Source organism: Oncorhynchus kisutch, linkage group LG3 (assembly GCF_002021735.2).
Source record: "Oncorhynchus kisutch isolate 150728-3 linkage group LG3, Okis_V2, whole genome shotgun sequence".
NCBI lineage: Eukaryota > Metazoa > Chordata > Actinopteri > Salmoniformes > Salmonidae > Oncorhynchus > Oncorhynchus kisutch.
Window position 1 is genome coordinate 24,425,607 of NC_034176.2, and position 26,631 is coordinate 24,452,237.

Here is a 26,631-nt window from a genome sequence, read left to right on the forward strand (position 1 = left end):
TTGGGACGATCATTTGTTTTTCAGGAAAATGACTACAGGCTGTGGAAAGGCTATTTGACCAAGAAAGAGAGTGATGAGTGCTACATCAGACGACCTAGCCTCCACAATCACCTGACCTCAACCCAATTGAGATGGTTTGGTATGAGTTGGACCACAGAGTGAAGGAAAATCAGCCAACAAGTGCTCAGCATATTTGACCGACCAGCTCAAATCGGTCTTACAGTTGAAGTCGGAAGTTCACATCCACCTTAGCCAAAAACATTTAAACTCTGTTTTTCACAATTCCTGACATTTAATCCTAGTAAAGATTCCCTGTCTTCGGTCAGTTAGGATCACCACTTTATTTTAATAATGTGAAATGTCAGAATAATAGTAGGGAGGATTATTTATTTCAGCTTTTATTTCTTTCATCACTTTCCCAGTGGGTCAGAAGTTTACATACACTCAATTAGTATTTGGTAGCATTGCCTTTAAATTGTTTAACTTGGCTCAAACGTTTCAGGTAGCCTTCCACAAGCTTCCCACAATAAGTTGGGTGGATTTTGTCCCATTCCTCCTGACAGAGCTGGTGTAACTGAGTCAGGTATGTAGGCCTCCTTGCTCGCACCAGCTTTTTCAGTTCTGCCCACAAATGTCCTATAGGATTGAGGTCAGGTCTTTGTGATGGCCACTCTAATACCTTGAATTTGTTGTCCTTAAGCCATTTTGCCACAACTTTGGAAGTATGCTTAGGGTCTATGTCCATTTGGAAGACCCATTTGCAACCAAGCTTTAACTTCCTAACTGATGTGTCTTGAGATGTTGCTTCAATATATCCACATAATTTTCTTGCCTCATGATTCCATCTATTTTGTGAAGTGCACCAGTCCCTCCTGCAGCAAAGCACCCCCAAAACATGATGCTGCCACCCCCGTGCTTCACGGATGGGATGGTGTTCTTCGGCTTGCAAGCCTCCCCCTTTTCCTCCAAACATAACGATGGTCATTATGGTCAAACAGTTCTATTTTCGTTTCATCAGACCAGAGGACGTTTCTCCAAAAAGTACCACCTTTGTCCCCATGTGCAGTTGCAAACTGTAGTCTGGCCTTTTTATGCCGGTTTTGGAGCAGTGGATTCTTCCTTGCTGAGCGGCCTTTCAGGTTAAGTCGATATAGGACTGGTTTGACTGTGGATATAGATACTTTTGTACCTGTTGCCTCCAGCATCTTCACAATGTCCTTTGCTGTTGTTCAGGGATTGATTTGCACTTTTCGCACCAAAGTACGTTCCTCTCTAGGACACAGAACGCATCTCCTTCCTGAGTGTTATGATGGCTGCGTGGTCCCATGGTGTTTCTACTTGCGTACTATTGTTTGTACAGATGAACGTGATACCTTCAGACATTTGCTCCCAAGGATGAACACAATTTTTTTTCCGAGGTTTTGGCTGATTTCTTTTGATTTTCCCATGATGTCAAGCAAAAAGGCACTGAGTTTGAAGGTAGGCCTTGAAATACATCCACAGGTACACCTCCAATTGACTCAAATGATGTCAATTAGCCTATCAGAAGCATCTAAAGCCATGACATTTTCTGGAATGTTACAAGCTGTTTAAAGGCACAGTCAACTATGTGTATGTAAACCTCTGACCAACTGGAATTATAAGTGAAATAATCTGTCTGTAAATAGTTGTTGGGAAAATTACTTGTGTCATAAAAAGTAGATGTCCTAACCGATTTGCCAAAACTATAGTTTGTTAACAAGAAATTTGTGCAGTGGTTGAGAATGAGTTTTAATGACTCCAACCTAAGTGTATGTAAACTTCTGCAAAATTTGAAATTGTGATTTTACATTGGATAAAAGTAGAGACTCAGAGCTACAAAATGGTATATCATACACTACAGTTAAGGAACAATGGGGGAAAGTAAATTTGTTTTAAAAGTTGATAAAATTGTAGACTCACTTTTGAGAAAATGGCATTTGAATGTTTTGGGACTTCTTCGACAGCCATTCAGCATCGTTCACACCCTCTTAAGCTTCAGCCCCACCCATCTCTAAGGGTTGATCTGAGCGTTCTGTAATAACAGCAACAGTCAAGCGCCTCTGTAAAGACTATTATACAAAGATTCAAAATAGCTACTGATAACAAATGTGTATTTAATTGTTGTGCGCTAGAGACTCCTGACCATTTATTTTAGAACGGTTCTTTTGTCAGATGATTTTGGACTGAGTTAGAAGATATTAATTTTTTAACTACTACTACTATTAATGTTAATTTGAAAGACTGATATTGTTTTATTTTGACCCAAATTATATGGATCCTGATTTAACTTCCATTGTTTATTTGTTTATTTTTCATGGCAGATTCTTTATCCATAAAATTCAGTGGGCGGAGAACAAACCCTTCTTCACATTATTTCTAAATTAAAAATGTATTAATTTCTAAATAATATTTCAATTCTATCAGTAAGTGTAAAACAACATTTTTTTTGTTGACAAATTTAAAATGTACCATCTTGATATGTAATACCCCTGTCTTATGTTTATGTACTCTTGTTTGTATATTTCTGTTTTTGTATTTGTTTGGTTCATAATAATAATAATACAAAATGTATCAATTTAAAAAAAGCTATCTAACTTGCAAGATACTTCCAGACACAAATGAGAGAACAGCTCAGTGACCATTTTACTCAACCTAGCAGAGCTGGTTAGGCTGTTTTCATGTCATTGGTGACTAACTGTGCTGCTGGCAACAATTTAATGACTCACTTTTGCTGACATTTACTGACAGCGGCCATATTAAACTGGGTTAAGCATTCGTAAATTCATCAGTTATTCTGCGCTCTGGAACACTCAGATGAGAGTCTTTAAGACATGTAGCTAGCTAGCTAAACAATGAACCACAATCCCAACTCATGACGTTACTACCCTGCATGAATCTGCAAATGGCTCTGAGATATGAATAATAAAATCATACACATAACACTAGTTAGCAATACACTTTAACCTGAAATAAAAAGACTTTCAAAATTAGAAACGTGTAATATCTGAAAATGTAGCTAGCTAGGCTATCTTTGTCTGAAATCTGAGTAGATAACCAGAGCAAATTCACCAGCTAGTACGTCTATCAACAGTTGTTGCATTGACATTCTATTGAAATGGATACTTGCATTGTGGAGTCTTTTGTCAAGACATGTAGCTAGCTAGCTAAACAATGAACCATAATCCCAACCCATGACGTCACTACCCTGCATGAATCTGCAGGTAGCTAACCAACCAGGTTGAATGTTAGCTAGCCAACATTAGTCAAGCAAATGAGTGGTTTATGTTCAAGTTTATGTTCAAACAGCTCTCCTGTGAAGTATTGACCCGCGTCATACGTCTAGTTTCTTGAAACGGGTCATATATGTGGAAACTCCTTCAAGACTGTTGGAAAAGCATTCCACATGAAGCTGGCTGAGAGAATGCCAAGAGTGTGCAAAGCTGTCATCAAGGCAAAGAGTGGCTACTTAGAAGAATCTCAAATACAAAATATATCTTGATTTGTTTAACACCTTTTTGGTTACTACATGATTCCATGTGTTATTTCATAGTTTGTCTTCACTATTATTCTACAATGTAGGTGTGTAGGTGTGTCCAAACTTTTGACTGATACTGTAAGTATTCAGATCCTTTACTCAGTACTTTGTTGAAGCACCTTTGGCAGTGATTACAGCCACAAGTCCTCTTGGGACGCTACAAGTTTGGCACACCTGTATTTGGGGAGTTTCTCCCAGTCTTCTCTGCAGATCCTCTCACAATCTGTCAGGTTGGATGGGGAGTGTCGCTGCACAGCTATTTTCAGGTGTTTCCAGAGATGTTCGATCGGGTTCATGTCCGGGCTCTGGCTGGGCCAATCAAGGACATTCAGAGACTTGTCCCGAAGCCACTCCTGCGTTGTCTTGGCTATGTGCTTAGGGTCATTGTCCTGGTGGAAGTTGAACCGTCACCCGAGTCTGAGGTCCTGAACGCTCTGGAGCAGGTTTTCATCAAGGATCACTCTGTACTTTCCTCTGTTCATCTTTCCCTTGATCCTGACTTGTCTCCCAGTCCCTGCCGCTAAAAAACATCCCCACAGCATGATGCTTTCCACCACCATGCTTCACCATAAGAACGGTGCATGTTTCCTCCAGATGTGACACTTGGCATTCAGACCAAAGAGTTCAATCTTGGTTTCAGCAGACTAGAGAATCTTGTTTCTCATGGTCAGAGTCCTTTAGGTGCCTTTTGGCAAACTCCAAGCGGGATGATCAATGGAAACAGGATGCACCTAAGCAAAATTTTGAGTCTCATAGCAAAGGGTCTGAATACGTATGTAAATGTGATGTTTTTTATTCTTTTTATACATTTGCACAAATTTCAAAAAAACAGTTTTCGACTTGTCATTAAGTTGTGTGTAGATTGATGAGGAAAAAAACTATTTAATCCAGTTTAGAATAAGGCTGTAACGTAACAAAATATGGAAAGAGGATACTTTCCGAATGCACAGTATTTCCTGCATCAAATCCCCCCCACGATACCATCCCCCATTTCTACTCTCCATTGACTTGAAATAAACCCCCCTAAAATTATTTTCAAAATCTGGCAACCCTGTTTAGCTTGTTTAGCTTTTGCACTTGTATTTAGGGTGATGATCTGTGAGGTGATAACATTATTTGCTTTCTGATTTGTCAAAAACTGTAAAAAAACTTGTAGAAGAAATGTGCTCCGGATCTTGTGTATACTGTAACAAGTACATTGAAGATTTGTAATATGCTGAAAAGTGGTCAAACTAAGTCCATGTTTTTGGGTCATTGGGAGCAGCCATCTTTGACTTTGTTTCTTTATGTCTTATTAGTGAATAGCATTCTGGGATTAGGGAGTTTTTGATTGTCAAACAAATATGGCTGCAATCAAAGAATTTAGCTGCTGTTAGCTTAGCTGACACATATCTCTTTTCTAAACAATTTTACATCTCCCTTTTGCGCACCAGAGATACATTGTAAACAAGTATAGATGTTAGATCGCTAACTTATGTTTAGTTTTTTGTCAGCGCAACCGGTTATTTAGAATGGTTTACGGAATGAGTTTGGCTGTGGATATGTGCCTTGTGATGCTTGGATGATGAAGTTCACATTTATCTTTCACAATAAAATATAAAATTGAGGAATAAACTTGTGAAGATCTTTATTTCCCATCAGTACAAAGCATTATTTAGATGCTTTTCAAACAACAATGCTGTTTAGATGAGTTTGTTGCATCATACGTTCTGTTGCTACTGTTCCAATCAGATATTTGCGATGGTACGCTGCAGGGACCACTTATCAATGATCACAAATACATGATCAGACATGTCAAAGGGTTAAAAAGTGATTTAAGGTGATGAGCAAAGGTGACAGAGGCTTCTAGAAAAGCCTGAGAGATCAAAGAAACCAGGGGGTCCTGGGTCCTGAGCGAGAGCAGATGGTGTGTGTTATCATGTCTAGTACAATAGTAGATAGCCACGTACCTCTCATTCCCTGGCTGGAACTCAGACAGCAGAGAGGGCCGGCGGCGGTGGGGCTGAGCCAGGTGTGAGCTGTAGTCCCGAGAGTGAGGGTGGTAGTCCACCAGTCCCACATCCTGAAACGCATGAGGAGAGCACACCAGAAATCTTCCAATCTGAGACAAGTCTATGGTAGCGTGCCTCTGTTAATTCACTCATTCTCTCGTTTTCTCTCTCCATCTAGCTCTTCATTCCTGGTCATTACATTATCATCCTTTCTCTCCATTTACCTCATACATATGAGAGAGAGTGGCCATTCCTCGACACATGTGCCTCTCTCACTGAGCTGAGGCTGATGGGACTAACTGTGGGTTGTGGACTGTCCATCTGCCATCATCTCCTCCTCAGCATGATGACAAGTGGGAGTGAAGGGATTAACAAGCAGGGGCAGCTGTGGGGATCCTGGGGGGGGGGTAACCCTAGGATTCCCTCTTTACAACAGAGAGAGAAACTCACACCGACACAGGACGTCAGGCCACAAGATGAACCTACTTACTAGCTAGGGGCCTCTTCTGGGAAGACAAGACACATATCCCTCTGACCCGTTCAAAAAACAGTCATGGCGATTAAGAAATGAGGGAAGACATTTGGGCATAATGGAGAAACCTAGAAAATGATTCCACCATGAAAACATTAACTTTCAATTCAAACATCTAATAAGGGAGCAGGTTCTAGGGCGGCATATCCTTTGTGTGCATAACAGTGTAGCCACAAAAGTGTAGTTACTCGGTGCAGGATAATTCTGTTGACAAAATGACAGCTAACCTAAGGGAGCCGAGGTAACATCTACATGTAAATCATTATACACCGTGCTTTCATGTGAAGGCGCTAAGTACCAGTGTTCCTGTCTCCAGCTAGTTTCAGGGCTCTTACCGTGTGTGCCCGTGCCAGCTGCAGCGGTAGACTGGCAGGGTTTGGCAGGTGGCGGATGTCCACAGCCCTCCGGCCCTGAGGCACAGACTGGGGGTGGGATGACATGCTGGTGCGGCCGCTTCCTCTACAGACTGGATGTTGGTGTGGCTGCAGAGCAGGCGAGGTACATCATGGGTTTGGTCCTGTAGACAGCGACCTGTAGGGAGAAGAGAACGGTATGATGAGAAACTAATCACATACAAGTCAGGACAGTTGACCAACCCAAATCAAGCCAGTTTGAAGTCATACGTCCTATCAGGGTTTTGGTAGTCTTCGGCACGGATATCAGCTTTCTGCAGAACAATAATAATCCGTCTCGCTGTATGTAGATTGAGAAGGGTTAAATGCTATTTGGCCACCAGCTCGAGATGAATGTGTAAGTGCATCCTGGATATAAGAGTGTCTGCACCTCTCTCCAGCAGCTGCTAACATTTCCACTGTTCCTGATGGCAGATCTTACACCTGCCTGCCTACACACTGAATGGCCTTCTGTCCCTCGCACTGCTAGTTGATAACCTAATGCCCAGGGTTTAATAGGGAAATAATTACACTATGCTAAGTATGGATGTTCCAACACCAGTTAAGGACATATCACCAAACGGCAGCGAGTGCACTTCTAGTGTGGTTGAGAGATGGATTCAAAATGGAGTGATACGACGAGTGCTTTGTGCTGTTTGAGTAGGCTTCTCCCCCCACAACCACTTTGGAAAAGCTCATGGACAAGATTTCCTATTCTTCACGGTGATGAAGAAATTCAAATAAAAGGAGTGGGAAGAGAGGCATAATCCTCTTACTGTTTTCATACCTATTACAATACACATTAATGAGAGAAAATAGATTGCTATAAAACACAGCAGCATATATCCTATAAAGCAGAGATTTTTTGAAGCGGTGAGTGTTCACAGTACCAGATCCCCTGAGGTTGAGCTGGGCGATATGGACAAAAATCCATATTGCAGTAACTAGCCGGAATTGATGCGCTAACCAGGGTTGCCATGTCTGCGGTTTTCCTGCAAATTGGGCTACTTTGAAAACAATATCACGGGTGTAAATGTATTGGTCGCGGGTTGTGGGTTTTTGGGCTACGTCTAAGCTGCACCGCGGCCGCCATGCCATATATCTATTTCACGGTCTCCTGCTGCTGACTATCAGGCAATGAGGAAGGCTGTTGCTGAGTGAGTGGAGGGGGGGGTTCATGCTGAAAGAGCACCGCAGCAAGCAGCTTAGTCCACTATTGACTGAGAGTCACATGAGTAAGAGAAAACAGAGCAGCACGTCATGACAACTTTTTACCAGTTCTATGTAGGCTATTTAACTTGACATTATGGCAAGTGGACATTTGAAATGGAAGTTATGTAACTCCCTCATGTGCTTCTATTACAATCATGAACCCAGATTTTAGTATGTAGCCTATGCCTATTCAAATGTCAAGTCAATCTTGCAAATAAGCCATTTATAACGTTTTCTAGTGGTAACATCTGGTTTGTGATAGCCAATCTACCACGGCTAACTGCTGTAGCCAGACACTCCGTGTTGCGTCATGCTAATGAACAGCCCTTAGCCAAGGTATATTGGCCATATATCATACCCACTCGTGCCTTATTGCTTAATCATAGCAGTCAAACAAGTTAAATCAACATCCACCGATGGGAAATGATTTGGCGAGTTCTCTATTGCAACATTCAAATTAGTTTATTACTTGATGTCGCAATAATTATTGCTTATAATGTCATTAGTTACGTTGATATTCCTTAATTGGCTCAAAAACGTTATGGAAAAAGGGTTTATTGGATAAAATGTGTCAACACTTGCTGTGGGAAGAAAATGTGCACTCGTTTTCAGGCCTTTTGGGGGGGTTTTGAGTGGTCATGAGTGGCTAGACCTGGCATCCATGGGGCTAACGATAAATGGAACGATACGTTTATACCATTAACGTGCACCACCGTTTTTTTTTTTATTATCCTGTAAACCACAACTAGTTCGATGGTTGTAGCCATCAATTGCCCCATTAACAATTACCCCTATTGGCAAGCATATTTCATTTCAAACAGAACATTTCTCTAGTATAGGCTACTTATCATAATGAACAATGTGGCAAAATGCCTGCTGGTGATCGGTATGGTCGGTGTCGATAATTTTTGTTGTATCGTCCCAGCTCTACCCCGCAGTCAAGGATTTTGTTTGATTTTACAGAGCAGAGAGGACATTGGATTTAAGCAAACTAGTGGTTCATTTGAAACAATCCTCAATAACCTATACGTCTCAAATACGTGTCTGGGTGGTTATAAAATATGGCAGAATAGAGTGAATGGAGTGAAACGAAACTGAAAGATCACTTTTAGATTCAGACATTCACACACACACACAAAACACTATTTTGATAGTAAAAGAGACTGGGAGTAGGATACTCATTACATGCGACCTGTGACTCTTGCCAAAATAGGCATTAGGGCCCTTGTCATTTCTCTGGGCCTCTGAGGAATGAAGACCCTGGTAGCTCATGTTTCACCACTGCTCTGCAGTCTACACATGGAGGGATGGTGTGTACGGCTGCCAGCACTATGGCCTAACATGATGTGATTCTACAGTGCATTGGCTTTGAGCAACCACCCAAATCAGATCTCTCACTCTCGCATAGATACTACTAGGCCTAAAGAGTTGCAGCTGTAGATCTGAAAACAGTACAATATCACTTCCCAGTAGTCAAGTCTTCATGAAACCCTGCTCCAACCTGCTATTCCTAGGCTATATCAGTTCTCCATTTTAGTTTCATCTTACTTTTTAAAATAAATGCTACACAGACAATTGAATAACATACAGTAGGCGGTAGAAGGTAATCTTCAGTTAGCTGATTAAAAATCTGTTCAAAAAGTTTCAAAACCAAAGCACAGAGCACAGTATGTCTATGAGGGACTGGTCAAAAACAAACAATGTACCAGCCTCATTATTAACTCAGCAAAAAAAAGAAACATCTCACTGTCAACTGCGTTTATTTTCAGCAAACTTAACATGTGTAAATATTTGTATGAACATAAGATTCAACTGAGACAAACTGAACAAGTTCCACAGACATGTGACTAACAGAAATGGAATAATGTTGACAGGGGTCACACTTTATATTTAAAGTCAGTGTTTTTTTGCTTCAATAGAGCAATCAGGGACGTGCGACTATAGTTTTCCTTCACAAAAAGTATATTAGTGCAACACATTAGGCAGAAAATAGGCTTCATTTTCATCTGACGACAACAGAAGTGCAATGCTATTTGGCTAGAAGCCACACACGCATTTCGCATACGTGAAAAAGGACTGTCGCTGCTCCAATGTGTACCTAACCATAAACATCAATGCCTTTCTTAAAATCAATACACAAAATTACATTTTTAAACCTGCATATTTAGTTAATATTGCCTGCTAACATGAATTTCTTTTAACTTCTCTTGCAACAGAGTCAGGGTATATGCAGCAGTTTGGGCCGCCTGGCTCGTTCCGAACTGTGTGAAAACTATTTCTTCCTAACAAAGACAGCCAACTTCGCCAAACGGGGGATGATTTAACAAGCACATTTGCGAAAAAAGCGACGACTGTACCTAAACATAAACATCAATGCCTTTCTTAAAATCAATTGACAGAAGTATATATTTTTAAACCTGCATATTTAGCTAAAAGAAATACAGATTAGCAGACAATATTAACCAGGTGAATTTGTGTCACTTCTCTTAAGTTCATTACACGCAGAGTCAGGTTATAATACGGAAAGGTTCCGTATTTCACTGAAAGAATAAACGTTTTGTTTTTGAAAGGATAGTTTCCGGATTCGACCATATTAATGACCAAAGGCTCGTATTTCTGTGTGTTATTATGTTATAATTAACTCTCTGATTTGATATCTGATATCTGATAGAGCAGTCTGACTGAGTGATGGTAGGCAGCAGCAGGCTCGTACGCATTCATTCAAACAGCACATTCGTGCGTTTTGCCAGCAGGCCTTCGCAATGCTTCAAAATAAAAGAGAGCCGCACACTCTAGGAGCTCAGATGCAAAAATGTAATACCAACGTTTCAACAGCCAAGCTGTCTTCATCAGAGTATAATCACAAACACTGCGGGATGACTCGTTTATATAGTGTCAAAAGACACAGGTGTCTGTAATCATGGCCAGGAGTGGCCTAATATCATTGGTTAATAATCAAATATTAAAATGTCATACAAAGAACAGCATACAAACAAATGGATAGCATACGATCATAGATTAATTTGACTATACAAGTTTACAAACAATTACAATGGCAAAGTCACAATAATCACAAGAATGGCTTCAGATCAAAGTATTCGTTGAGACCGAAGGGCGCAAGGGTCTTGTAACGGCGTTCTTCGTTTGTCGAAAGAGAGTCGGACCGAAATGCAGCGTGGTGGTTAATCATGATCTTTAATGAAGAAAAACGGCGATACATGAAATAACTTATAAATACATAAACAACAAACGGAACGTGAAACCTAATTACAGCCTATCTGGTGAAACTACACAGAGACAGGAACAATCACCCATGAAAGACAAAGCGAAACTCAGGCTAAATACGGTTCCCAATCAGAGGCAACGAGAATCACCTGAATGCTGATTGAGAACCGCCTCAGGCAGCCAAGCCTATACAACACCCCTAATCAGCCGCGATCCCAAATACTACAAACCCCAATACGAAAATACAATAACATAAACCCCTGTCACACCCTGGCCTGACCAAATATATAACGAAAACACAAAAATACAATGACCAAGGCGTGACAGAACCCCCCCCCCCCCCCCCCCCCCCCCCCCCCCCCCCCAGGTGCGGACTCCCGGACGCACCTCAAAACCATAGGGAGGGACCGGGTGGGCGTCTGTCCATGGTGGCGGCTCCGGCTCGGGACGTGGACCCCACTCCAATAATGTCATAGTTCCTCCCCTTCGCGTCCTGGGATAATCCACCCTCGCCGCCGACCATGGCCTAATAGTCCTCACCCAGAACCCCACAGAACTGAGGAGCAGCTTGTGACTGAGGGGCATCTCGGGACTGAGGGACAGCTCGGGACTAAGGGGCAGCTCGGGACTGAGGGGCAGCTCGGGACTGAGGGGCAGCTCGGGACTGAGGGGCAGCTCGGGACTGAGGGGCAGCCCGGAACTGAGGGGCAGCCCGGAACTGAGGGGCAGCCCGGAACTGAGGGGCAGCCCGGAACTGAGGGGCAGCCCGGAACTGAGGGGCAGCCCGGAACTGAGGGGCAGCCCAGTACTGAGAGGAAGCCCAGTACTGAGAGGAAGCCCAGTACTGAGAGGAAGCCCAGTACTGAGATGAAGCTCAGGTAGGTAGTAGGCTCCGGTAGATCCTGGCTGGCTGGCGGATCTGGAAGATTCAGGTTGACTAGCAGATCTGGAAGATTCTGGTTGACTGGCGGATCTAGCTACTCTATGCAGACTGACAGCTCTGACTGCTCCATGCAGGCTGACAGCTCCTTGCAGACTGACCGCTCCCTGCAGACTGGCAGCTCCTTGCAGACTGACAGCTCTGACTGCTCCATGCAGGCTGACAGCTCCTTGCAGACTGACCGCTCCTTGCAGACTGACAGCTCCCTGCAGACTGACAGCTCCTTGCAGACTGACAGCTCTGACTGCTCCATGCAGGCTGACGGCTCCTTGCAGACTGACAGCTCCTTGCAGACTGGCAGCTCCTTGCAGACTGGCAGCTCCTTGCAGACTGGCAGCTCCTTGTAGACTGGCAGCTCCTTGCAGACTGGCAGCTCCTTGCAGACTGACAGCTCTGACTGCTCCATGCAGGCTGACAGCTCCTTGCAGACTGACAGCTCCTTGCAGACTGGCAGCTCTGGCTGCTTCATGCAGACTGACAGCTCTGACTGCTCCATGCAGGCTGACAGCTCCTTGCAGACTGACAGCTCCCTGCAGACTGACAGCTCCCTGCAGACTGGCAGCTCCTTGCAGACTGACAGCTCTGACTGCTCCATGCAGGCTGACAGCTCATTGCAGACTGACAGCTCCTTGCAGACTGACAGCTCCTTGCAGACTGACAGCTCCTTGCTGACTGAAACTCTGGCTGCTTCATGCTGACTGACAGCTCTAACTGCTCCATGCAGGCTGACAGCACCCTGCAGACTGAAAGCTCAGGCTGCTTCAAACAGGCAGGAGGCTCCGGCAGCGCTGTAGAGAAGGAAGGCTCTGATAGCGCTGAACAGGCGGGAGACTCCGACAGCGCAGGAGAGGAGGAAAACTCTGGCTGTGCTGAACAGGCGGGAGACTCCGACAGCGCAGGAGGGAAGGAAGGCTCTGGCTGTGCTGAACAGGCGGGAGACTCCGACAGCGCAGGAGAGGCGAGGCGCACTGTAGGCCTGATACGTGGTGCGGGCACTGGTGATACTGGAGCGAGGACACGCACAGGAAGCCTGGTGCGGGGAGCTGCTACCGGAGGACTGGTGTGTGGAGGTGGCACAGGATGTGCAAGACTAGGGATGTGCACAGGAGGCCTGGTGCGTGAGGCTGGCACCAACTTCACCAGCCGACTAACACGCACCTCAGGACGAGTATGGAGCGCTAACTCAGGTGCCATCAAATCCCCGACACGATCCGTCGGACGAATATGATATCTATAGCACCAAGCTAGCAACTCCCTCATTACTCTCCACTCCACTTTCCCCATTAACTCCTTCACAGTCTCTGCTTCGCTCACCTCTAACACCGGCTCTGGTTCTGGTCTCCTCCTTGGCTCCTCACGATAAACAAGGAGAGTTGGCTCAGGTCCATCTCCTGACTCAGCCACTCTCCCTCTGAGCCCCCACCCAATACATTTTTTGGGGTGACTCTCGGGTTTCGCTCTGCGCTGCCGTGTCTGTTTCTCCAACTCCATTCGCCTATAGCCTTCTTCGCACTGTTCCAGCGAATCCCATGCAGGCTCCTGCACTCTCTCTGGGTCGGCCGCCCACCTGTCGATTTCTTCCCACGTCGTATACTCCATGCCATTGCTGTCCATAACGTCCTCCTTTAGCTTTTCCTGCCTGTTACCACGCTGCTCGGTCCATATGTGGTGGGTGATTCTGTAACGGCGTTCTTCGTTTGTCGAAAGAGAGTCAGACCGAAATGCAGCGTGGTGGTTAATCATGATCTTTAATGAAGAAAAACGGCGATACATGAAATAACTTAGAAATACAAAAACAACAAACGGAACGTGAAACCTAATTACAGCCTATCTGGTGAAACTACACAGAGACAGGAACAATCACCCACGAAAGACAAAGCGAAACTCAGGCTACCTAAATAACACCTTTTATTGGGATCGATTTCCCTGTTTGTGGGTGTTTGAAGGATCTACATTTATAAGTGCCATTGCATTTTGAGCACAGCCATTACATTTGTAATTTCCATCCAGTAGGGGCGCAAATAGAAGTTGTTCGGGAATATCTTGGGGTGGTAAATCAGAGTTTACCAATTGGTCTCTGAGATTTCTGCCCTGCGAGAATACGACCAAGGGAAGGTCCGAAAACACATTACCGAGACTATCATCGGATTTTAGGATGTGCCAATGTTTGTGAACAATTCCTTTAATTTGTTCAGAGCACTTTGAATAGCGGGTAGTTAGAACGCAAGAATGCGTCTTTTTGCGAGACTGACCTTGAAAAAGGTCATGTCTCGTTTTGTTTTGAATTTTCTCAATGGCAATATTAATCTGATCATTCTTGTAGCCCCTCTCCTTGAACTTTCTTTGAGTCTCAGCCATATTTCTGTCGAAATCGAACTGTTTTTTGCAAATTCTTTTGATTCGACAGAATTGGCTGTAGGGCAAACTATTTTTCAGGGGAAGTGGGTCACAACTATCAGCCCTCAACAAACTGTTACGATCAGTAGGCTTCCTGCAAAGATCAGTGTATAGAACATTATCTTCACACAAGATCGGAAGATCAAGAAAACTGATTTGACGTGTATCAGATTGCATAGTAAATCTCAGATGCTCAGAACAGGAGTTTAAAAAAGCATGGAACGCCTGGAGCTGTTTTGCATCACCCCTCCATAGAACAAAAATATCATCAATATACCGTTTCCAAATAATGATGTGAGGCAAGAAAACATTTGAGAGGATTGAAAATAAACTGTTTCTCCATGTAACCCACATACAAATCAGCATAGTTAGGAGCCATGGGGGATCCCATAGCAGTACCTTTCGTCTGAATAAAGAAATAATTTAGAAACATGAAATAGTTATGCGTGAGTACTATTTCAGCCAATGTTACAATGCATGCACTGGAAGGTAGTTCATTAGGGTCACGTTGCAGAAGAAAATGTTCCATAGCTTCAATACCGCCCTCGTGTGGAATATTGGTGTATAATGACTCAACATCAAAAGTAACTAACAAGGTATTCTCAGGGAGAGGATCAAGAGATTCAATGATAGAGATCATACTGCTGGTGTCCTTTACAAAGGAGGGTAGCTGTTCTGCGAGTGGTCTAATAAAAAAGTCAACAAAAGTAGATAGAGGGGCCGTTACTGCATCAATGCCCGCTACAATAGGGCGCCCTGCATCAATGCTTCAAGCATTGAGCTGTTTATGACTTCAAGCCTATCAACTCCCGAGATTAGGCTGGTGTAACCGATGTGAAATGGCTAGCTAGTTAGCGGGGTGCGTGCTAATAGCGTTTCAATCGGTGATGTCACTCGCTCTGAGACTTGGAGGAGTTGTTGCCCTTGCAAGGGCCACAGCTTTTGTGGGGAGGTTGGGTGGTGTTCCTGGTTCGAGCCCAGGTAGGGGCGAGGAGAGGGACGGAAGCTATACTGTTACACTGGCAATACTAAAGTGCCTATTAGAACATCCAATAATCAAAAGGTATATGAAATACAAATGGTAAAGAGAGAAATAGTCCTATAATAACTACAACCTAAAACTTCTTACTTGGGAATATTGAAGACTCATGTTAAAAGGAACCACCAGCTTTCATATGTTCTCATGTTCTGAGCAAGGAACTTAAACGTTAGCTTTCTTACATGGCACATATTGCACTTTTACTTTCTTCTCCAACACTTTGTTTTTGCATTATTTAAACCAAATTGAACATGTTTCATTATTTATTTTATGTATTATATTAAGTTAAAATAAGTTAATTCAGTATTGTTGTAATTGTCATTATTACAAATAAATACAACTTTATTATTTTATTTTAAAATCGGCCGATTAATCGGTATCTGTTTTTTAGGTCCTCCAATAAATCGGTATCGGCATTGAAAAATCATAATCGGTCGACCTCTATTCCAGACTTCTTCCATTTAAGAATGATGGAGGCCACTGTGTTCTAGGGGACCTTCAAAGCTGCGGAGATTTGTTGGTACTCTTCCCCAGAAGAGTGTGGAGTGTGCCTTTCCAAATCATGTCCAATCAATTGCATTTACCACAGGTGGACTCCAAACAAGTTGTAGAAACATTTCAAGGCTGATCAATGGAAACAGGATGCACCTGAGCTCAATTTTGAGTCTCATTGCAAACGGTGTGAATAGTTATGTAAATTAGTTTAGTTTTTTTTCATACATTTGGATTGTGTGTAGATTTGCTCCATTTTAGAATATTTGTTTATTTTATTTATTTAACTAGTGTCAGTTTTAAGAACAAATTCTTATTTACAATGACGACCTAGGAACAGTGGGTTAACTGCCTTGTTCAGGGGCAGAATGACAGATTTTTAACAGTTGGGGGATCTAGCAACCTTCCGGTAACTCGCCCAATGCTCTAACCACTAGGCTACCTGCCACCCCAGGTAGCCTATAGTGGTTCCTCATTTAAAAGTTGTGTCACACCCTGCGTGCTGCTGCTGCAGCATTCTGTGGCACGTCATTTAATTCTCAGCCATTTCTTCTGTTACTGCAAGTTATTGCTAGTTTGACCATCAGAGGGCATCTTTGAGAAGCATTTGATAGTATTCCTTATTGGCATTACAAGAGAATTTAAAACCTTTTCTGTAATAACATAGTATATGGGATTGATTTTTTTAGACATTTGGCTTAATTAATTTTATTCATATTATGGTGAAAAATTGTCCATTTGTAAATTCAGACGGTTTCACTCTCGGAGCGCACACTGGACGTTCTGGCTGAGGAGTAGGGTTGATTTGAGCATTCTGGCATTACAACGGCAATCAAGCACCCAAGCTAACGTTGGCTAGCTACTTCAAGACACAAATGAGACCACTCAACCATTTTACTCGGCCTAGCAGAGCTAGCGAGGCAATTTTCATGTTAACCAGAGCGTTGGTGACTTTAAATGTGCTGCTGGAAACAATTTAAATATTATTTTTTTCCCCCGACGTTTACTGACACCGGCCATATACAATGGGTGTTGAGCGCTCGTAAAGTAATTATTGTGCACTCTGGTACACTCAGACGAGAGTGCTCTGAAATCCGTGTAGATAGTAGGCTGGGCACATTAAATTTTTAACAACTTCATTTTCTGATAATAACTAGTTCATCGCATCAGCCGTGGAGCCCAGTTTCGTAATATGAACATATTTCCCAGCTGCTTGCCGTCGTCTTGAAGTAATTGCGAAAAAACTGGCCTTATTTTAGTGCATTAGTTCTATTAAGCACCGTGGCACCAACTCGCCCGAACGTTCCGAGCTTATTGTTCAACATCACAATTCCTGCTTCGCTATTGTTGGCATTAAGACCTGCTCACAATGTTTTATAGTTCAAATGTAAACTAAATGTAAACAAAAAAAATTATATTGGAACTCTGCGGTCTTCCCATTGTTTCCTATGGGGGAAAAAATAGGCATGCCTGTCTATTTCCTCAAATATCTCGCAATGTGTACATTTAGATTTTTTTCAAGTCGGGTGTAACCGGTGTGAAATGGCTAGCTAGTTAGCGGGGTGCGCGCTAATAGTTTTTCAATCGGTGACGTCACTCACTCTGAAGCCTTAGTATTTGTAATTGTTCCCCTTGCGGCTTTTGTGAAGCGATGGGTAACGATGTTTCAAGGGTGGCTATTGTCTGTGTGTGCAGAGGGTCCCTGGTTCGAGCTCAGGTAGAGGTGAAGAGAGGGACGGAAGCAAAACTGTTACAAGGGCACCATTTTAAAATCAGGAGAATCTCCTCTTTGTAAACATGTAAGTCTGGGCAGTGAGCTCATTTGTCATCGATCGCTAGACCAGAAATAGTTTGAAGTTGAAATTTTTTCCCTACATTTTCATTACACAGACATAAGCACAGTTGACACCATCGAGGTGCGGATGATTACTTTTTTTCCAGTTTCGTCTGACAAACAGATTGTCAAATCAGGCTCCGCGAACGTTCGATTCCATTACTAAACTATGGGCTCGCGCTAGTGTTCCAGTTTAGCCAACGTTCTTAAACTGTTTTTCAGCCTTGGGTGAATTTTGACTTGTTCTATTGTCCAGCCTATAGATAGCCAGAGTGGATTTACAAAAGCACCCGAATGTCCATTGAGAAAGCACAATGGCGATACCGTTTAGCTAAGCTAAGAATGACGAGAATAATCAAGTCAATAAACATTGGGTAGTTAAGATAGTTAATATACTGGAAAGTTTGATGTATAACTACTAACGTTAGGTAGCTAGCTAACATACCAGTACAAAATGCTGTAATTATATGCTATGTGGTTCGTAAGGACAGCGCAGCTAACAAATTGTCAGCCAACATAACGTGTAAGGTAACTTACTTGAAAAGTCATTACTTTATTACATTGAGTAGCAAGCTACCCCTTGGTCGTTAGGGAAAATCTGGTCTGTTATAAGGGGGGGGTTCACACCTAGCTCGGCTATTAGACTATTATTTAGTAAAGGTTGAATAGTCTATTGTTCAGCTATTAGCCCTCCTCCCCAACTTCCCATCTCATTCCTTTCCATTTTCCACACATCATCATTCTGCTCCGGAGTGGCTCACTTGTGGGCGTAATGGCAGGATATGGCAGCATCTTCGGTTGTGCGTCAAGAATTCTGCAAACAGTAGCACGTTTGTATGAAGGTGTGGTTATTCACAGGTAAATGGTTATATGCTATAGAGGTGCATTTAGGTATTTTTGTTGAGCGCAAAATCTCTTATCAATCAAAAATTATTGTTCTGAAAACAACTTTTTTACGACACAAAGGAAGTCAAAGTGGACACCTACGAAGATGGCATCTCAGGTAGGCAGCACTGGGCTGTATTGACGTATCCTAAAAATGACATCTGCTGCTTTAGATTGAACGGTCATATCTCAGTTATTGTTTTCATGTCTATAAAAAAATAAGCTGTTTACTTTCAAAGAGCGAGCTGACCAAGGGGTGGAAAATGTAGATATTGTTCACTGTCCAAGGAACAGGCCGTAGAAGCTTTACTGCTGGCAAAAGTGTCCATAACCAGAAGTAATTAAACTGTTCTGTGTTCTTTTTCTCCATCTCTGCCTGTCTTGTTGTACATGGAACCTGTCTCACATGCATTATTTATTTTTTTAACTTAAGATGTTAGCTGCTAATTTTCAGATTTACACCACATAAACACAGCCATTTTCACTGGACTATCTGTTGCTGTTATGTCAGGATTTCCCTGGGGGTTAGCCTTGCAATAACAAGGTGGTGAGACACATAGCCCTCTATATTTAAATGTTTCAGGTCCACTCCAATAGGTGTCTGCGTCATATACAGTATCTTCTAATGACATTATCTTCTATTGTTAGTCCTCATGTGTCTGTTTTTCAGCATAAAGTACTCTGCAGCCACTTACTGTGGACACCAGGTGAGACCACACAATAAGTCTCTCTTCTTCACTTCCCCTTCTCCCTAAATCCTCTAGGTTATATCAACTGTTTTGGTGTACCCCTCCCGCAACTTAACTGGCAGACACTGAGGCCACAGCATGGTCATAAGTGAGATGTCACTTGGTCAGGTCAAAATGAAGTATTAAAGAGATGCTTTACATTGACATAAGAATAAATTACAATAAAAAAACAAGGCTTAGTCATGCTCTCGCTCCATCACTCGTCTGCAGGTATGTTTTGATGTGAGAGAGGAAGCCAGTCCCGTCATCGCCACCTCACCCGCTCTTAAGATAACCTTCAGGCCAACTGGGGCCCAAGGCTGGTTAGGAGACACCACAATTGCGATGAACTGAGAGAATACTAGGGTAGCACTGTAATTCATGAACCTTCCACACCTTTCTCCCCACCTCGTCTTTCTTCCTCGTTTTATAATGCACACCATATGTGCATTGAAGTATAGATTGAACTTGTATTTATAATATTACAATTATCATAATTATAATGCATTTATGTATTTATAACACCTGGATAATGAACTTCTTTCAATAAAGCGTTTCACATTCTCCACTGGTTGAAAGTAAGTACCTCATTGAAATACTATCCTGTGTCCTCAGATTAATGCAGATGAAGGGAGTTTGATATGCATAGTTTTTTTTCTTCTGTATATATGAATTACAAATCAATCATGTTTCTAGTCTATTGCATAGTTGTGTGTAATCATTGATGTCCTAGGAGCAGGAGTGGTAAACACTGTTGAAGTGTATAATTGTAATACATACATGCAGACACAGCATCATTCAAATAATGGCATTTGATATGACTGAAAAAGAATGTCTCAGAGATTCATACCTGAACCGCACCTTTATTTGCCAAGGAAGAGTACATGATCAGTGAATATATTCAAAGTACAGGCTACAATGTGGGAATCTCATGCGTGGTAATAACTACAGTTATATAGGACGATATAGGCATCATTGACACTATAAAGTTATTATATTCTACTCTAGCCATAGGCTTCATTAATGCCATTCAGACTTGAAGTTGATACAACAACTATGATAGCTGAGGTTCATAGATTGGTTTGAATATTAGTTCAGAACCTAATGTTTTAGGGTCCATACACAGATCTGCTACATACTGTAGCTAGCTACACATCCATAAGCATACAGTCCTTTTTATCCTCCACTACACAATAAGCAAGTAAATAGTTAGCTAGCTATGTTACTTCAGCTGCATTGCAATTCAAGCTTATACAATTGAACATTCAATTAGCAGTAAATGCTTTAGCTAGCTAGATTCTTTACATCCAACATTTCACAAGACGACAGCATGGTTTGCTGGTTCTCAGGGGTCCCTAAAGCATTAAACACAAATTACAAATTCATTCTCCTAACACTAGCTAGGTGGCTAATGTTAGCTCGTCAGATAATTTATGAAATCGCTATTTAGCAAGTTAACTTTATAACAACAAATATGCACAAACATTTGCATTAACTACATTAACTAACATATTCCTCTCAATTGTACATTTTCAGCTTTACTCGTTGACGTTATAACTTAAATCTGGTTCCACAGTAATGTTGTCAGCCATCTTTGTTGAAGAACGCTACAAGACAAGGGTGGCTCGCGTCAAAATTTGTCATTGGAACCACTCGATATGATTGGTCATATAAAAACCTTGGGACCCAAATGCATGAGTGCTCTAACTCCCCCTTATGGTGGCCTGGAGCAATGAAGCCGTGAAGCTGGGTACCTCTAAGTCCCGCGGTGCAAGCTCGCAACTTTTAAAGGAGGAACCACTGTAGGCCGCACCAGGTAATAAGGCTGTAATGTAACAAAATGTGGAAAGGGGGAACTAGTCTGAAAACTTTCCAAAATGCACTGTATATGTATTATTTTTTTTGCGCTCGTTAGAACATTTAGCTAGCAGCCTCCGATGGAAATCCGCTATTACTTGTGCTAATTTTGTTAGCATTCTGGCAATGGATGGCCAATGGGCTTTTTTTTAGGCTTTTTTTGGCGGCCCCTTGTGTACTAAACCGATAATACCGTAAATCCCGTCATGAAAGAAGGACGGTATGACCATATGAAAATCAGGATACTGCCCAACCCTAGAAAAAACACCACCTCCCATCAGCCCTATAAGGAGAAAGAGCTCAACAAAGAGCTAAGAAAAACGCAAAAAAGACAGAGGGCTGAGATAAGCTTTCCTCTTCAGTCGCCTCTTTTTGATGAACATACACAGAGATTCCCAGAGAGGGGAGATGGGGGGGGTAGTTTGAAGTCAATCACAAGGGAAAAAACATTGAATCAAAATAAGCGAGCGATACAATGAATAAGCTTTGACAAACACTGAGCAAGGCCTTCCAGACGGGAGGCTAAACACATGCACTGGCATTTGCTACAGACAACCACAGGCAAGCCACTGGCTCACTGCCAACACTGTGAATGAACTCAGTCACCCCAGTAATGCTCCAGCTCCCCTCCCTTCCCACTCGCTCTCCCCTGCTTGATCTATCTGGCTTCACTCCTACAACGCTGCAGTGAACCTGCGTTACACACTAGCCTGTATTTCATCTCTGTGACTTCCTTCCTATCCAATTTAGGAATGGCTTTGTTAATGCAAGCCTACACACAAATACCGGGCCTATACAGGCTAGTTCTGCCAAGAAGGAAAATAGGAGCATGACTTCCAAAAATGGCTTGATTCTTCTGGAAGCATATGAGCCAGTCATATCTGTGGAGAAAGACAGTGACAAGATGTCAAGCTTTCGAAGACTGTCAGGTATTTGTCAATTTTACATTTATCTTTTCTCTAATGGTAGCCAACGCAAGACTTGTGGAAAACATTTCAAGGAACCCGCTAGAGCGTTGTACTGTTGATTCATAGCAAATGACAAATTAAATAAATGTCATATTCCATGCCAGTGTGTTGACCTTTAAGGCTACATGATGCATATTTGTTTGAACCAGAGGCATTTTCATTATCTGATTTTTTTCGTCATTGCATCTGTAAAAACGTTGCTTACATGAATGCATCTTGCTATAGGCCTACTCCTGTTAATTAATCCTGTTTATTAATCATTTTCATTACTCCAGCTCATCTGGTAAAAACCATCTTAATTTAACTGCTTTCTTTTATTAATAGTCTCTAACAAAACTTCATGTATGATCAGGTCTCTTGTTGATGTCCTCTTCCACATAGGAACAGGAAATAGGCCTAGCCTATTTGGAAAGCCCGGATTACAAATACACTGTATAAATATACAAACGTATGTGGACACCCCTCCAATTAGTGAATTCGGCTATTTTAGCTACACCCGTTGCTGACAGGTGTATAAAATCGAGCACACAGCCATGCAATTTCCATAGACAAACATTGGCAGTAGAATGGCCTTACTGAAGAGCTCAGTGACTTTCAAAGTGGCACCGTCATTGGTTGACATCTTTACAACAAGTCAGTTTGTCAAATGTCTGCCCTGCTAGAGTTGCCCCGGTCAACTGTAAGTGCTGTTATTATGAAGTGGAAACGTCTAGGAGCAACAACGGCACAGCCGTGAAGAGGTAAGCCACACAAGCACACAGAACAAGAAAGCAGAGTGCTGAAGCGCATTGCATGTAAACATGGTCTGTCCTCGGTTGCAACACTCACTACCGAGTTCCAAACTGCCTCTGGAAGCAACGTAAGCACAATAACTGTTCGTCGGGAGATTCAAGAAATCGGTTTCCATGGGCGCACAGGCGAATCCCAAGCCTAAAATAACCATGTGCAATGCCAAGCGTCGGCTGGATGCTGTAAAGCTCGTCGCCATTGGACTCTGGAGCAGTGGAAACACGTTCTCTGGATGAAGGGATCACGCTTCACCATCTGGCAGCCCGAAGGACAAATCTGGGTTTGACAGATGCCAGGAGAATGCTACCTACCCCAATAAATAGTGATCAGTGTGGAAGAAGAACTTGACTGGCCAGCACAGAGCCCTGACTTCAACCCCATCGAACACCTTTGGGATGAATTGGAATGCCGACTGCTAGCCAGACCTAATCGCCCAACATAAGTGCCCGACCTCACTAATGCTCTTGCGGCTGAATGGAAGCAAGTCCCTGCTGTAATGTTCTAACATCTAGTGGAAATTCCAGAAAAGTGGAGGCTGTTATAGCAGCAAAGTGGGGACCAACTCCCTATTCATTCCCATGATTTTGGAATGAGATGTTCGACGAGCAAGTGTCCACGTACTTTTGGTCATGTAGTGTAGCTAATAAACAATCAAGCACTGTTCCTAGACATGATCTTTATCTCACACTCGTAATTACACAATAAGCTCCCACTCCGACACGAAGGAAAAAAACTTCAATTACTACAATTGAGAGAAGGCAGATGAGTGAAATGTAATGAAATGTAAACCAGTTGGTTTGGTAACCACTTCAGAAGTGTGTAAAGTAGAACCCTTGAGAGGGGAAGGGGGCTGCTAGGACTCTCAGGCCAGGAATGTGGCACCCTGTCAGGTCTCATAAGGATTTATCTCTCTGAATCCTCATTACCAAAGGGCCCTGCCCAAGGCAATTGCGTCGCTCTCTGACACACACACACACACACACACACGTAATAGTTGTACTCTTGATTGGCACACGATTACCAGAGAACAATGACATGTCATTGTGTTAATCTGCTCATAATGTAGTTGTAGACTTAAAAACATGGTATGAAGCAACCTTACAAGCATCTATTTTCCCACACTCAGAGGAAATGTGAGCCCACAGCTGGCCACATGAAACCGCATATCATTGCCTTCATCTCCTTCCTAAGAAACCAACACCTTTTCTTTCAACGTTTCCAAAGACTGTTACCGGCAGTGTTACCGGCAGTGTTAGAGGACTTGTTGAAATCCAACAAATAACTTCTTCTTGCTACTGGGACAGCTTGCATTGAAGGCTTGTTTTGGGTGCAAAACCGGACTCACTCTCTCCCCCTTTCTCACCACTGACATGAAAACAAAGCCAAGCAATTAACAGCCACCACTAACATTGAGTGGTTGCTGCCAACACACTGACTCAACTCCAGCCACTTTAATAATGGGAATTGATGGGAAATGATGTAAAATATCACTAGCCACTTTAAACAATGCTACCTAATATAATGTTTACATACCCTACATTATTCATCTCATATGTATATACTGTACTCTATATCATCTACTGCATCTTTATGTAATACATGTATCACTAGCCACTTTAGCCATTCATATATCTTTATGTACATATTCTTTATCCCCTTACACTTGTGTCTATAAGGTAGTAGTTTTGGAATTGTTAGCTAGATTACTTGTTGGTTATTACTGCATTGTCGGAACTAGAAGCACAAGCATTTCGCTACACTCGCATTAACATCTGCTAACCATGTGTATGTGACAAATACATTTTGATTTGATTTGATTTGAACCTACTGAAGCTTCAGTGCTCATGGTCCTTGGATGTTTTTTGAGGTCAGAGTGCCAGAACAAGGTCAATCTCTATGGTAAAGCACTGCATCTGGGTCAGACACCATGGAACACTAAATCCTCCCAATTCCAAGCCGCTTTGACCCAGTTGTTTATCAAAGATCATACACCCAAAATGTACAGAACTTTCAGATTAACTATTGACAACACAGCCTATAACTTAGGGCAAACCCTAATATTGAAAACAAAGCACCTACTGAGCTGAATGACATTATTACACTTAAACGGCTCGGCAGTGCTACAGTAGGCTACATGTATTCATAAAGATGTCATTGTTGTTTCAAATAAGTCATTTCTCCAGGCCAACTTCTTGATAATTGGATGCCAATGGTAGGCTAATCAGAGACACCATAGGGAGAGAGGAAATAGCATGAGCACAACATCCAGTAAAAACGTCTGTTGCTACATGGAAACTTCTTAAAAGTGTGGTCTGTGAGAAAAGTGTGATGCTCTGCCAGAAGATGTTTTGTAGAGAAAGCAGCCTGGGTCTGGGAGGACAGCACAATATTAGCTAGTAGCCTAAGCTAGATAAAACAATGTGTGAATTGAGCTAACCGTACACAGCCTACACCCATTGTAGAATATTTTTTCATATGTATAGCCTAGGCATGTGATTTCAAACACACCACTATGATTATAAACGTATATATGCTACTACAGTTTGACAGAGATGGACAATTGTTTGACTTAAATTTTGTAAATGTATGGTTTGATTCCAGGCAGCATACTTATATTTATTGGATGTGGTCAGGCCGTAGCAATGTAAAGTATCTCTGAGCAGAATTGACAAAATAACCAAGAGCTTTCTTCAATATTACCTGGCTCTCTGCCAGACTGATCCCAGACTAGTCCCACACAAAAACGCTTTCATATTAAGAGAGAACTCCAAAAAAAATCCCTGGCATGTAAGAATGGTCAAATAATGAGGTTCTACAGTACCAACCAATTAGACAGGACAGAGAATAAATCAACAAGATGGGGTTATATCCTTCCCGTTTGGCCCTGTCCGGGGGTGTCCTCGGATGGGTCCACAGTGTCTCCTGACCCCTCCTGTCTCAGCCTCCAGTATTTATGCTGCAGTACTTTATGTGTCGGGGGGCTAGGGTCAGTGTGTTATATCTGAAGTACTTCTCCTGTCCTATTCAGTGTCGTGTGTGAATCTAAGTGTGCGTTCTCTAATTCTCTCCTTCTCTCTTTCTTTCTCTCTCTCTCTCTCTCTCTCGGAGGACCTGAGCCCTAGGACCATGCCTCAGGATTACCTGACATGATGACTCCTTGCTGTCCCCAGTCCATCTGACCGTGCTGCTGCTCCAGTTTCAACTGTTCTGCCTTCTTATTATACAACCATGCTGGTCATTTATGAACATTTGAACATCTTGGCCATGTTCTGTTAAAATCTCCACCCAGCACAGCCAGAAGAGGACTGGCCACCCCACATAGCCTGGTTCCTCTCTAGGTTTCTTCCTAGGTTTTGGCCTTTCTAGGGAGTTTTTCCTAGCCACCGTGCTTCTACACCTGCATTGCTTGCTGTTTGGGGTTTTAGGCTGGGTTTCTGTACAGCACTTTGAGATATCAGCTGATGTACGAAGGGCTATATAAATAAATTTGATTTGATTTGATGACGAACACAGGAGAAATGAAACTTTGTCAGGTATTTTGCAGTAGCAGTGAAGACATGTGGGAGATATTCAAACAGTAGTTCTATCACCTGCAACATCCCAAATTAACCCATGCTCATCTCTCTGACAGGATATGAATCTGCTGTCACCCCACAGCATACAACCGTTAACATGAGAGGCTGCCAGAGAAGTGTCAACACCCACATACACACTAACAACAATGGCCATATTGTGAGAGACTGGTAGAAACACCTCCCTAAGCCACCGGCTGTCACATCTCATTCTACATCAGA

The 26,631-nt window shown here is 42.6% G+C and overlaps 1 protein-coding gene across 1 annotated transcript in view; it reads right to left on the bottom strand.

The window, feature by feature from the left end:
- Positions 1 to 26,631, bottom strand: part of LOC109873520 (nuclear receptor corepressor 2) — a 175,376-nt gene that overhangs the window by 117,177 nt on the left and 31,568 nt on the right. The window contains 2 exon segments of the mRNA XM_031815261.1: positions 5,506 to 5,618; positions 6,415 to 6,610. Of these exon segments, the coding sequence (XP_031671121.1) occupies positions 5,506 to 5,618; positions 6,415 to 6,519 (218 nt within the window). The 5' untranslated portion in view covers positions 6,520 to 6,610.